The sequence below is a fragment of the Euprymna scolopes genome, chromosome 4 (assembly GCF_053919585.1).
Source record: "Euprymna scolopes isolate OS-2025 chromosome 4, ASM5391958v1, whole genome shotgun sequence".
In the NCBI taxonomy this organism is placed as follows: Eukaryota; Metazoa; Mollusca; class Cephalopoda; order Sepiida; family Sepiolidae; genus Euprymna; species Euprymna scolopes.
Genome location: NC_136485.1, coordinates 97006590 through 97022132, shown reverse-complemented (window position 1 = coordinate 97022132; position 15543 = coordinate 97006590). Strand labels below are relative to the sequence as shown.

Here is a 15543-nt window from a genome sequence, read left to right as displayed (position 1 = left end):
ACAATCTCATATGGATTTTTTTTTTTTTTAGAATTTTTAACAATATACAATTATTTTAACTAAATTTCATTTTGTTTTAAATTTCCAATTTATAATGATCTCATTTCAGTTTTTTTTCTTTTTAACTAGAGAAAAAAATAACATTTTATGAAATGGTTTTTAAGTTAATTTCATATTTAATAGTTGTAGTTATGGAGAAAAGTTAAAGAAAGCTTGGAAAACTGATACTAGTATTTTGTTATTTTTATACATCTTTAAAATCAGTATTTAGATACTAGTTTACAAAAGTCTATTGCCAAGACAATTGAAAAATGAAGAAACATGTAGATGAACAATGAATCATGTTGAAACGAAATTGATTAATAGTAAACATGAAACCGTTTGACTTTATTGATAACTAACAGGACCCACTAACCAGCATTGCCCGGTGGAAGCATGCCCCTCTTCTCTTGTAGAAGAATTTAAAGTACGGTTGCTATTGTTGTTGCCCAATACTCAACCTCCTTATATTAAGGACAGCTTTTAGAATAGAACCCCCATTTTGGCCATGTGGGTGACCAAAATATTTGCCACAAATGTAACCTTGATAGTCTGTCAGGATCCTCACACACAAATACTATGAGCCAACAAAGAAGTAAGAGGATGGCAGTGTCAGATATAATTAGATTGGATCTTTAGCTGTGCATACTAACCTGGCGGCCAGTGATAAAAAGGGCAAAATACAGACTTTATATGTGGAAAACTACTTGTATCTGGCAAATATAAATCAGAGTTTTTTTGATCAGCATGGCAAAAATCCTATAAAAGTCGTAATTTAAAAAGAAAGTGTTTAGGTGGATCTATGGTAAAAATTTCTCAAAAGAAAAAAAAAAGCTCTTTAATCAATCAGCCCCCTCGCCCCCTCGTAAAAACCGTAAAGTACTGTTGTTGACGCCCAACCCCCAAACTCTTCATGGCTTTCGAAAAAGACACTTCCAACCTGTTTATATTAAGAACGGCTTATGGAACCTCCTCTGATCATCTACAACATCCCCATATTAAGAATGGCTCTCGAAATAGAAACCCTATCCTGTGGTGAGTAGGAAGAGATTCGTTCAAATTTTCACGTCATAATGTAGAACACTAAAACCAAACATTAAAAAAAGAAAGTTTGTCTTGTTTACCAAGATTCATTCATTACTTCATCTCATAATAAATTATGAGATGAACACCAAAACCAAGTATTAAAAAAAGACAGTTTGTCTCTTACTAAGATTTGTCCATTATGTAATCTCATAGTTTAGGATGCTGAAACCAAACATTAAAAAAAAGTAAGTTTGTCTCGCTTACTGAGATTCGTTCATTATGTCATTTCATAATTTAGAATGCTGAAACAAAACATAAAAAAAAAACTTGTCTCGTCTAAGATTTGTTCTTATAATCTAGGGCGCTTACGACGCCAAAACCAACGGTATTATTTTTAATAGATGGAAACATGTAAGAAAGAAGATTTGGCAATTTATTTCTAAAGTGTTAGTGCGAATACTTTTTGGTAAGGAAAAAGTAAATGCTATGGTAAGGTAATGCAAACATTCATCGTTAATCTCTCGAAAATGTAATGATAGGAAAGTATATTTTTTCAAACACTATGCGGCGATATTGTGTGCGATTAAATGTGAGAGTGCAATTACGAAAAGTTAAAATTATGAGAGTTCTAGAATATTTTTATTTGGTTTAATATTCAGAAAAATATTGATTCGTGTAGAGGTAGAGGCCATCTTGGTGAAGATGTGAAGTATTCGTTTTTAGTATAAATGTGTGCAATCTGGAATAACAAACTTTTACGTTTTCAGCCAATGTGAATACTCGGAATGTAAGTAGGGAGAAATCATTATTTTTGAATAGGAAAGTGTAAAGGTAGTTGTATGTCTATCAGTGATTGATGCAGTTCAGGGTGTCAAGGCAATATATTTATATTGTGTATATTTTTATCTGGTCTTCACTGGGAGCAGTGGGAGTACTTTTGAGGGTAAAGTGAAAAATATTAACTATTTGATCTAAATATATCGTCGGTTGTGATGATGGCGCTCGTAGGAGGTAATGTAAGATTTTATTATAACGAATATGTCTGTAACAGCATGCGAAAGTTACATAAGATGTTGGGTAATAGTTTAGACATAATAAATTTGTATATGGCATCTGTTATTGCAAACCTATGGTAAATTGGTTCAGAGGGGAATTTCTGCAATCAAAATATATACTAGCAGGACCCGTTAACTGGCATTGCTCGGTGGAAGCATGACCCCCCCCCCCTCCTCCTCGTAAAATGTTTAAGTACGGCTGTTGATGGTATTGCCCAACCACCAACATCCTCATGTTAAGAATGGCTTTTGGAATAGACAGCCCCCAACATCCTCATGGTAAGAATGGTTTTCAAAATGGACACCCCTAACCTATCCCTATTAAGAACGGTTTTCGGAATAGACACCCCATTTTATGGCGGGGGAGGGTCAAAATATCTGCCCCAAATATAATCTTAATAATCGCCATCATGACCCCCCACACACAAATACTATGAACCAACCTTGAAATTATAAGCGTGCAGTGTAAGGCGAAAAAAATAATATTTTGAAAGCCATTCTGAACATTTTAGGAAATGGTGTTTTGTAAGTAATCTGTGCTTCCATCTTAAAATTTAATAATCACATGATTTCCATGTTCAATAATAATGTTATTAAATTTTACGTCTATAAAGTTTGTGAATCATTTATAATATAGTTCATATCAAAATGTAGGAAAAAAAAAAAAAAAAAAAAAAACTTATGTTTACACCAAGCCCATGTTGATCCCCTTTTTAGTTAGTTTTAAAATGAAAATAGGTCACACATACATAGGTAAACCAAAATGATTTTTTTTTTTTTTTAAAAAATAATTTCGCATCTGTATTTTCTATAAAATAATGTGCTTATGCATGTAGATTACCCGCACAATATTTTGTAAAAAAATAGTCATGAAAATGTATATTGCTTAATAATCTAAACACTACTCATTTGCAGACAATTAAAATGCGGTATTTGTTGTCAGCATACTATATATCCGTTGAAAATAATAAAAGGTTTGGTACTTATGTATTTTTGCTACATTGAAAGCCATTCTTAACATGGCAGAGAGAGAAAGGGGGGTTTTGTAACTAATCTGTACATCCACCTAACAATGTAAAATACAAAAAGTTTTTTAGAAATGCGAATCTAACTTGAAAAGAACTAATGTAAAATAGCATGGTAGCACAAATAAACAAGCACTGTAGTTCTATTTATAATGTTTCAAATTAAAAAGAAAAAAAAAATACAAAAATAGTTCTGTCCATATTGTTTATAATTAAAGAAAAAGTTTGTTTAAAAACATAAAAATATTCTATTTATACTCTCTTTCTCTCTAGGTATCTTTCTATCTGCCTCTTTCCCTCTCTGTCTTTCTTACTCTGTCTTTCTTACTCTGTCTTTCTTACTCTGTCTTTCTTACTCTGTCTCCATATGTAAATTTCCATATTACAAATTCCGTCACTCCTTCATTCGCTTGCTGTTATGGCAAACCTTGCATATCGTGCTTGCTTTTATTTTTTTTTTGTAGGAGACAATAATTGTAATAACAGTATAAGAAGAAAAAAAAAGAAACAATTGGTTTGTTTAAGTTTAAACAATTGTAGTGTGTATACAGAGCAGCCATGTTTTTAAACATCTAGTATGTTCGTTTATTCAATAAAGCGTCTAATCTCGAATAGGCAAGTTGATAGTTAGCAACTAATGAAAAGTGCTGGAAATGTGTAAGGGAAAAATTAGTTTGTGTAATGGGAAATGGAAAGTTAATGGTTTATATAGGTGTTTATGATGCCATTAAGAAGGGTGCCTGGAAAACAATCATAATGTGTATATATTTTCCAGGTGTAGACTGAGGGCAGGAACAGGACTGTAAATATAGAGGGAAAAATAAAAATGCCTCTCCTAGGATGAAATATAATGGATGTATCTAAAACGCTGTTCTAAAGTTATAGAAGATGGTTTAGATATAATAAATTTGTATGTGGCATCTGTTCTTGCAAACCTATGGTAATTTAGTCCAGAAGGGAATTTCTGCAATCGAAATATTATATATAGGACTAGCAGGATCCGTGCATGAGAGTTTCCGAGGAAGATTTAAAACCCCAAAAAAACCTGCTCTGACTAAACTCCAAATACATATTTTTTTCTTGTTTTTTTTTTAATTATCCTTCATTAACCCAAGTATAAGTTTAATAAAAAATAAAATAAATTTACTATTCAGAGTCAATGAGCTCCAAACCATAAGAGCACATAGCATATTCATTAATAAGAACAGAGATAATCAGAAGATTTGTTTGACAGTCTTGTAATTCAAAATTCTTGATTCCAAATATCTATTTTTTTTATTAAAATTGTATTAGTTAATTTTCCATAGTTTTTGGTGTACACTAATTTCTTCCTTATATTGAACCACCATATTTTGTATGTATTTCAATATAAATAACCAAAGTTTGCTACAGAACTTATATTTTGCGGAAATTATTAATTAGAATGAAAAAGAAATGATGAATGTTCTTTTGAAAAATACAAGGGAACAATGGGTAAGCTATTGTATTATTGTTCCGAAATATCATTCTACTATTCAGAGAATAAAAAAGCTATGCTTTTAGAAATATAGTAGTATGTTTCACCAAAGTATTTGTAAATGCAGTCCTGAACCGGACATGCATATGGCACTAGTAATAATAATAAAAAAAATCCATATGATTTGTATAAAGTACCAACCATTAAATGCATGTGTCAAAATTGGAGTCCAATTACAAATTACAGTAAACTAGGTGAAACTAACTACGGCAAATTTCCACAACAATGAAAAATTTTGTATTTGATAAAACATTGTTTTTTTGATGAGAAAAATACTGTTCAAGCAAAGTAATTCTTCGATAAGCATTATTTGTACTTTGCTCCATCAGAAATAAATATTAACTAACTTTAAACAGACACAAACGATGCTGAGTGCTCAGGTTAATCCAATTTGGCAGTTGCCTCAGAAAGCATCCAAAATGTTCAATCTCGTTTTGGCTGATTGTAATAACATTTTTCATCAACATTTGAGAAAGGCGATTTTTATGACATTTCACACAAAGGTACTTTATTCACTTGGCAGTGTTCTTAGATAGGTTTTGTATCAGAATGTCTCCAATACGTCTCAATAATCCGATGAAAGAAGGAACAGACTATTGCAAATTTTCAAAACAATGAAAAATTTCATGTTGATAAAACATTGCTTTCTGATGAAAAAAATACTGTTCAAGCAAAGTAATGCTTTGATAAACATTATTCGCACTCTGCTTCATCAGAAATAAAAATTAAGAGGTGTTACATTGACTTTAAACATGATTGTGCAGACATAAATGATGCTGAATGCTCAGGTTGACCAAATTTGGTAGTTGCCGTGGAAAACATCCAAAATGTTCACAATCTTGTTTTGGCTGATCGTAAATTGAAATAACATTTTTCATCAACATTTGTCAACAAGAAATGCCTTTTAAAATTTAACTGAACTCATTATATAAAAATAATTTTATAAAATCAGCTGTAAGTTCTCTACAGCGCAATGTCGACTATAATGTACTGCAATGTAAGTCACTGCAGGGAGGCATGTGAAGCTTCCTTCCGATGCATCAACTAGAACAAGCAATCAATTGATTTGAATGAAAAATGGGCAATTCCACCGATTTCGATGTCAATAAAAATATGGTAGTGTGAAGCATTCATCATTCAATCCCAGGCAATGTTGGGTCTCTGTTAGTTTGTAAAAATTTTTTTTTTAATTTTGGATTATAAAAAAAGCAAAAGCCGTTTGTATTCATGCTATCTTGCTTTCAATCCTGTTTATATCTGACATATCCCCCACATTGTCATATATATATCATTGTTGAGACAATTGGAATAAAAAAAAAAATAAAAATTTAAAAAATAGGAAATTTTTAAGGTACCGAAATTGGTATAAAAAAAATTGTATCTACTTTCCAATACCAAAAATGATTCATTATTTGATTTGTTTAAATCTTAAATTTTCTCTTACTGCTACTAAAGATAAAATTGTTAATATGTATTGATTTTTAGGTACAAACAAAATATAGATTTTTACATTTGCGAAAAAATATACCTTATATGACATGGGTTTTTACGGTACTCTAAAAACAAACAAAAAAAAACAAAACAAAAAAACTCTAAAGCTAAACTTTTAGTGATTTTAAAGAATCAGTAATTGTATCGAAATTGAGGATTTAAAACAAAATCAATGATTGGGAAAAATTTTGGAATCATCCCATCACTAATATTCGAGATGTAAGTGGCCAATGGGAAAATAGCTGAAATTGAAATGAATTTTCACTCACGAAGGTGAATACACACAAAAAAAAAAAAAAAAAAAAAATTCTGTAGCAAAAGAAAAAAAAATAATTGTTTAACTGTCCTAAAATGCTAATATGGTCCAGATGTCATATGTTAAATTCATGTAACACTGATCCCTTTCTCTAAATTTTTTTTCCTACGTTCTATGAATTTTTCAGGATGCTTCCATATGGCCTATAAAAATAGAATCTCATTTTTTGGCAGAAATTGAAGGGTGTTTATTTAGTTTTTTTTTTGGTTTATACTGTAAGTATTAACTGATATGTCTAAACTTCAGTTTTGCTTTTAAATTCCATTAAATGCAACTTCTAATGTTCTGTTGAAATTTATTTTGAAAATGAATTAAAAAAAAAATTTTAAACAAAAAACAAGAAAAAAAATACTGTCATCAGAAATAAAAATTAAGGATTGTGCAGACATAAAGACTCAAACTATATGTGGCAAAGGGAGGGGGGGAAAGTTTGAATTGAGAGAAAGCAAAACAAATCAAGCCAAGACAGAAAGGAAAAAGAAAGATAAAGCAAAAAAGAAAACCAAATAAAGATAAAGTGATTTAGCAGAAATAAGTCTTTGCTTAAAAAAATTCCTTTTTTGAGTAAAAAATAAGTGGAATTCTGTTTTTTTTCAGATTTACAAAAGGAAAAAAAAACAAAAAAAACTCACATCTGATATATTCTATTTTTAAATTTAAAAATCAACTGTCACCATATCTCTCTACTTTGTTATATTAAGTCATTCTGAAGTAATATTTCAGATCATCATTAATAACACAAAACATTTCAAGCCAATCTTACTTTTTCCAAACAATAAAACTTGTTCTCTTCTATGTTCCCTTTTGTTGATCTCAGCTTGAACTTTTTTCGAGCGAGCACGCTCTCTTTCTTTTGTCTCTTCTTGTTCACATTCAAGCATCACCTGAAATTTAAAGATAATCATTTATTACAAATTGTTTGCAAGATTTCCAATATAAAAAATAAGGTAAACTATCAATCAAGAAGATGACCATCATCTAGACAAATTCCACAGATGAATTTATTTTAAATGGAGTTGAGCAATTATTTAGATTGGTTGGTTGTTTTTGTTTTACAGCATATCAACCCTTTTCAGGTTATTTAATGCCGAATCCAAACATTTTGAAGAAACATTTTTTAATAGAATATATTTGTTGTTTTCACGTTGGTTTCTATTTAACCCATAGTTGGGACCCTAACAGGTATTACCACTCCGGGTCAGAGTGGACCTGGGAGCAATAGTAATTAAAGGGTGGTTCCACACTCCCCAAAGCCCACAAGCTGGGGCCTCACCACTGGATATAGTTTAAAGTCATATCCAGGACTTTTACCCTCTGCAGGGGGGAGTGTCGGCGTATTCTAACGCCCCACCGACAGGGCCATTATTTAGATTGGTAAGTGATTGGGAATACTAGGTTCTGTAAGTAAACACTTCACTCAGGTAAATAAATGGTGACAGACTAATATCCTGTCATCATGGTTTATGGCATCAATCAATAGGATTATTTGGAAATGGTAAATGATTAGAGGAAATCTAAAACTGGTTTAACAAAGAGATTCTTTGCCATGACAATGTTACCATCATGCATAAGCAGATTTTGAGTTCCTAACAAAAATCCATTATAATAATGGATTATCATTCTTATTCACTAGATTTAGTTATTGTAATTTTGAACTGTAATTTCCAAAATTAGAAAATGTCTTCAAAGAACAAATATCTCAAGTTCCAACAAAACATGACTACAAAATTGCATTTAGTGAAAATGATTAAGCATTGTCCAAGTAACAAATCTTTCATATTGCCTTCTCGACTAATCAGTTATCTGCCTGTTCGAGACAAAAGGCCATTCTCCCAGGCATTACACGCTCCTTTAGAGCCACTATCCTCTTTTATCTCTATTTTTTAAGAGAAAGTATTTGTTTATGGTGATCGTCTGAGGTATTCTCATCAGGGAATGCAAATGGTTACAAATAGGCTCTGCCGGTATTGAATTAAGATCACTTATCCGACAAGGGAGATAACTAATACTGTAGATTATAATTTACAAGAATAAAGACGAAATCATAATTTAAAAAAAAAAAATCGAACAAGCAAGACTAACTTATAATTTACAATAATTTATTGCTCAAAAGGAGTTATTTATCCTTATTTGCCTTTTCCAGTTGGATTGTTTACGTTTGTTTTTGTACGCTCCAGAATAAAGCCTCTTTGTACCTTTAAACAATCTTTATTTAGTCATATACAGCATAATCGTGTTGACACCAGTTCTCATCAGATCATTGAAGTTAAGCAACATTGAGCCTGGTTAGCACCAGATGGGTGAATATTTGGGAATTCTAAGCGTTATATGTTCCTCTCCGCTTATCTCTGCATTTGTTTCCAGTCGTCTTGTACATACACTTCACTTTGCCACTGGTATTTACAATGTTGACTCAGGAAAAGTATGGTTGGAGATTGCACACCTACCACAAAAATTTCATGCGCAGACACCTCTTTGTGGATATCCATAATTTGCCAAAAACTGAAGGAGCCTATCTGATTTACTGGTGCCATTTATCTCTCAGTCAATAGTGTTCTTTTCTTTACTTGACATGGTGGAAAGTGGATCTCATCCTCAAGAAGAGGATTTGGTTAATTGGTTCCTTAATGGGGTATTTTAACAGTTTGATTATGCTACTCAAAGTACCTTTTTGAGAAAACTGAAATCCCCATGTTAAGTCGACCTTGTGTCACATTCAGACTTGGTAGGAGTCAGATGGACACCATTTTCTATGGCCTGGTGAAACTAATTTTCATGCTTTATCAATATAATTATTAAACTGCTTACCTCAAGAGTTCGATGTTCAGCTTTATAAATTTCCAGTTGATGGTTAAGCATATTTTGAAGAAGGGGAACATCTTTTTCAAACTTTTGGTCACAATGGAACAACGTATACACACCTGTTGTCAAAAAGAAATACAACAGAGTTGGAAGAAACAGCAAAAACATTGATAATTTCTAAAATTGGATTGTTTCAATTTGATGTTTAAAAAAAAAAAAAAAATTCATTAGAAATTTAGCAGGAAATATTTTTAGTTTTGATATCTTTTGAAAAAGTTATTTGTAAAATAAAATATTTAACCAATCAAACATGGCATGTAATCTTAATTTTATAAGCAAATAAATTTTTTTTGTTTTGTTCTAGTACAGAAGCAAGTATGGCTACTAATGCGACTTGTTTAAAAAAAAACAAAACAAAAAACAAACAAATCCAAATGATTGCTTGTTATTGGAAGATAGGGAAGTTCTAGAAGTTTATAAATCTCCACAATAAATTTGAACATTATACAATGTGTTCAACCAGAAAAAAATGGGCTTGTGGCACGACCAACATAAATTCAGGCCCTTGCACTAATTGAAGTCCTAGCAAACAAGATCTGTTGAATAATCAGACTAGATAAAAGATTTTTCTAAAAGTTTTAGATTTTTGTTCCTTTTTAAGCCAAACTTTTCTCAAATTTTATAATTTACTAGCAGGTGGTCCGGTATTGCCTGATTGTAAAATATGCTTAATTATGATGTTTTGATTAATGCAGATTTTGTATTTATTATTATAGTTGCCTGAGTGTTTGGAGGTGTGTGTTGAGTAAAAAAAAGTGGTAGTAGGCAGGCTCGAATCTGTGTAGGGGTATAGGTTAAAATTATTACAAAATGTGGAAATTAGTATCATATCCAAAAATTATGAAAAATGATAAAATGTGTATTAATTGATTAGTGGGTTTATAATGAAATAATTAGCCCAGACAATATATCAAAAATCATTTTTTTTTAGTAAAGGGTGGTGATAATGTGGATTAAAATTATGAAAAATAATTGTCGAAAGTAGTAACATATCCAAGAATTATGAAAAATGATGAAATACAAGTTAATGTTTGTAATGAAATAATCAGCCCAAACAATATATAAAAATTATTATTTTAGTAAGAGGAGAGCGATAATGTTGGCTTAAATTATGAAAAATGATTGTTGAAATTAGTAACATATCCAAGAATTATGAAAAATGATGAAATGCGAGTTAAATGATTGGTGTGTTTGTAAATGGGGGAGAGGTTAAAAAAAAAAAAAAGTTTTGGTAGGTAAGTATAAGGATCAAACCTGAACCCTTGAGGAAAAATTGGAAATTAAAGTGTGCAAAAACAAAACAAAAAAAAAAAACAAAAAAAAAAACGTGCGACGTTAACCACTGGGCCACCACGAAATACTAATGGAAACACATTCGAATTTATTTAATTACTTAGAATTGGCAGGTGCACGTTTTAATGACTTAATGAGGTCAACTTTGACTGTGGGGTAGTATTTCATTTACTGCAAGAACGCTTTTTTATTTTCCCAAGATGTGGGGGAGGGGGTGAATCAGCTCCCCATAAAAAGGGGATTGTCCAAATTGAATAGCAATTGTTTGATATAAGGAAAATATTTCCACATTGATCAAAGCTGATTGCTTTCGGACATTTCCGGCGATCGCGACTGGAGAAATACTGCCAGAATTAGTGTCGCTTTTATTATACGAAAAAGCCTAATCCACATTCAGCAAGCGAAAAATCTTGAATATTTATCTTTTCAAAGTCGAGCAAATTAAACAGAGAGGCGACCTCCGTTGTTAACTCGTAAATATTATGATTTATATGTGATATAAAAAGTTTTAAGAGGTTGTGGGCCGACCGAACGCTTCTCGGAAAAAAGATAGATAGATACATACATACATGATGATTGCAATGTCTTGTCAGACGAGTGCCACTCTCTCAGACACTTAAAGTCCATGAGCCCAAAAATGACTTCCATCGCAACAGGACCATTTTAATAGACAAATGCCTGAGAGAGTATCTATACACAGATGTTACAGAATTTTAGCTTTGTATGACAACTAAGTCTCTCTCTCGGTTTAAAATGTTTAGATCCAACAACAAGCAAGAGTAAGCTAGCCAGCAACAAATTAAACTGCAGATCAGCTTAATGCGGGTACTGGTCTCCCGCTTTATGGTTTTTATATCAGAGATTTGCTTCTCTAGAAAAGTTGCCTTCACCATGGCTTACGGGAGCCCTCTCCACTTCAACACACATATATGGTGCTAGTTGGCCGTTGACCCAGAAAAAGGGTTGATTCGCCCTTTGGAAGGTCTTGTTTTTAATCCTTCAGGGAGACTAGCAACCGTCCTCACCAAACAAGTCTGGTGGGGGAACCAGTTTAGTCGCCAGTGACCCGACCATGAGGCAGGTAGTACTGAGTTACATGGTACCAGTAGCATATGACATGACCTGACATACATACAATCATACATACATGATGATTGCAACGTCCTGCCAGACGAGCGCCACTCCCTCAGACACCCAAAGTCCACGAGCCCAAAAATGACTTCCATCGCCACAGGATCATTTTAATAGACAAATGCCTGAGGGAGCATCCATACACAGATGATGCTACAGAGTCCTAGCCCTGTACGACAGCCAAGTCCCTCTCTCTGTCTTGTCTCTCTCAACACACATTTTCGCTTTTATATTTATAGATAAATATTTATTAAATCACCAAATAAAGACTTCTGGTTTTTAACCAACCATTTGTCCGAAACATTAGCATGTCCAGTGTCGCAACCATGTAAATTTGTTATATTATTATATATTAATAATTTTTTTGTTTTGTTTAACGGCATATCAACCCTTTGTGGGTTATTTAATGCTGAATCCAGTTATTTTGGGAATAGTATTCGATGTTGTATCCAGTTATTTTATATGGGATTTTTATTCTTCAAGCTCCTTGTATTTTCAATCATTAGTGTGTAGCTTTTGATTTGGTTGTTTTATAGTGGATTTTGTCATTTTTGTCCTCTGCCTTGAAGAATATGTTGGGTTTTGCAATGAGAGGGGGAAAAGGGTTACAGTATTATTAAGTCCTGTATTTCATAATAATGTAGTTATATTGTTGATAGTATTTTTTTATATTCAAATTGTCCTCATTCTTAAGAAAGATTTCTTGGAGATAAATAACCAAAGGATTAAATTTGGTTTGCAACAATAAAATTTCATTGTAATTTGCCTTCAATCCACGGCAATTCCATTGGATTTTCTTGTAATTTATGAGGATTTTTTTAGGTTTGAGGAGTAACTTCAGTTTCCATGTCTTCTAATTCTGTAAATCTATTTGTAGTAGTAGTAGTGGCTTCACTTTGTGGTAATTTTATATTTTTGTTAGATGTATTTTTTGTTTTTCAAGTGTGTTTTTTTGCCACAGGGAAGACGTATTGGTGACCTGTGTGGTTTTTCTTTTAACTGATTTTTGATTTTTCTTAGTTTCGTCTTTTTCAGCATCTGCACGACGTGAATTACCTTTGCTAGGGAAGGCAAACTTATTTTATACATGTCTAATACCCGTCCTAGGGTAGGTAAAATATTCTTTTACTCGAAATAGCAAATGATACATAGACATTAAAAATTCCTGTCTCCTAGGAATAACAAATATATTCAAAATCAAATTCAATTTTCTCATTGTTTATATAGTCTCCAGCAACACTGGGTAACCCCGCTAGTTATTAAAATTACAAAATACAAAGTATGATTTCCAATTCTTAAATGAATTAAACAATTAGATAATAAAAAAAAGAAATTACAAGCCAACTAAAAAAGTAAAAATTGTAATTCTTGAAGTTCTTTAATCTATAAGCTGAAATTCTGCACCTGCTACTGCTCTACTTCCTCTTTTATACTTGTTGCCTGCGTCCTCTGCTTTTATAATCTCCTCAATATTTAAAGTTGAATACTTTTAAATTGTAATATAGATATATTAGAGTTTCTTCATTCTCAGGACAGTCTGTCCACCATAGGTTCATGCACATTACCACCCGTACTAAAAAGCTTCTCATGCTCCACAGATGAAGGTGGTGTGCTTAAATATTTTAAAGTCAGTTTACTCAGCAGTTGTAAGGTCTGTGTTTTCTCCCACCACTGAAAGGAATTACCACCTCTTGTGATTAGTGATAAAGCTGCATAATGATAAAGTTCTTTTATTTGCATAAGGGATTTAATTCTTTTGAGTTTAGATTGTGATTCTTGTATTTCTGTTGTATTAGGTTGATAAGAATGTTCTTGCGAAATTTTTAATTATGATTTCAAATGATGTATTTTCAAATAGGTTTTCGTTATAATACCTTTATTTTATATATTTTAAAGAGCATTTTTTACTATCTAATCATTTAAATTACAATTGTTTGGTTAATGGCATATCAACCCTTTTCAGGTTATTTAATGCCAAACCCAAAATTAAAGAAAAAAATTATATGTATTCAAAGTACTTTATGTCTTCAAGTATCTATCCATTCTGATTAGTTCAATAGTTTTGTTTGTTTTAATATCTAACGATTTTTTTTTTTGATTTTTTTTATATCCTCAGATATTCATTCATAAGGTTTAGTTGGGTTGATTCAGAGAATAATTTCTGCAGACTCAGAAAAATCCATTAAGATGTCAAAATTATTAGAAACGTCTTTTCTAGTCCAAAACTTATTGTTCAATTGTATAAGGGACTTTCTGGCTAGGAGAATTAATTTAATTTCTAAATGAGTTAAGTCAGAATTTCTTTTAGCAAAACTTAGAGCCTTATTTAAAAGGATCGAAGAAATTGATTAATAATAATTGTTGATGTCAAAGGTTATGAAGTTAAGGAGGTGTTTATTTTTAAGGGAGACAAACCTATTACGGAATCTGAATTTAGCCAAAGAGGGAAACTAACTTTTTCTTTAATAGAGGGGATGATTCCATCTAAGATGTTTTTGCTTATAGTACCTAAGTCAGAGCTAGATGGGTAGATCAATCTGATGGAGGGGGTTGTCATGAAATTTAAGCTTATGGTCCTTGAGGGTGAATCTAGGGGTACCCAGAGAAATTATTTCAGTGAAGTTATGAATGTTCATAGAAGTCAGAATTAACAGAATCTAAAGTATTACGAGGCACTATTTTATAAGATTTATTAAGCTCTTTATACAAAAGTCTTTTATATGTAGGATAGTCAAGTTTATAGTAATTTTTAGCCTTATCAGTGGGGACAAATATATGTTTATTCTTTTTAACTTTCTCAGCAAAATTATTTATTTTTCAAGTAACTGGATTATAATGGTGTTTTTGTTTCTTAAATCTAATTTTTTTTGACTAAATTTAACATGGAATTCTCAAACTCCTCAAGGTAAGGGTTGTATTTGGGGTGGGCAATGGTTTTTAATCCGTAAAATTTGGCAGCAAATCTTTCAATTTTCTTTTGTTCTCTTTGAGAGTTGATAGGGAGTTCATTTGTTAAGATTTCTGAGCGAGGTTGGTCTTCAGACGAAATAGGTTAAGTCTTATACTCTTAAGGCTCTAAGTCATGTCACCTCTGCACAACCGAAGCTATAATTATAATTACTTCCCCTCCAAGTAGTAATATAATAAACTCTAAAAACGAACTGATCTCCTACTGCAAACACAAGTCCAAATTTAAATATGGTAAATTTGAAATTACTTAGCTATTGAATTAACTTTTCAGTTATATATATTTTTCTACATACTTTCTTAGCATTTTATAACTTGGTAATTTTCATTGTAATTCTTTATTTCTTTGTTTGGCCGGTTTTACATCTGCAATCTCTGTTTTAGTGTTTATTATATTACTACTTTGAGAGGAAGTCAATCAAATATACCCATTTACCTACACATTTATTTTCTGCATGTATGTTTACTTATATTTTATTATGTGCATTTACTTACATACTTATTTGCATTATTCTGGAATTTGTAGATACCGGCCATCTTCTCTCCTTAAAATATATTTTTTTCAACTTTATTTATATATTTACTCATGTATGTATTTATATGTGTGTGTATATGTGGGTGTGTTGTGTATATATATATATATGTGTGTGTGTGTGTGTGTGCTCGTGTAATTGTATGTATTCATATATATGTATGTATATACATGAGTATGTATTTCACTTATTAATTCATTTGCTTCCTTTAATAACTACTTCTGATAATATAATTCTTAAGTAATAATTTGTATATTTCAGTTGAGCCCCTTTTTTGCTTCAAATTTTG

The 15543-nt window shown here is 31.6% G+C and overlaps 1 protein-coding gene across 1 annotated transcript in view; it reads right to left on the bottom strand.

Annotated features, from left to right (window-relative positions):
• The window catches only part of LOC145269030 (uncharacterized), a 202028-nt gene that overhangs the window by 7492 nt on the left and 178993 nt on the right, over nt 1–15543 (bottom strand). Inside the window, exons 6-7 of the mRNA XM_080124624.1 lie at nt 9277–9389; nt 7232–7352 (exon numbers count right to left, since the gene is read on the bottom strand). Coding sequence (XP_079980750.1) covers nt 7232–7352; nt 9277–9389 — 234 coding nt within the window. The remainder of the gene's footprint in view (nt 1–7231; nt 7353–9276; nt 9390–15543) is intronic.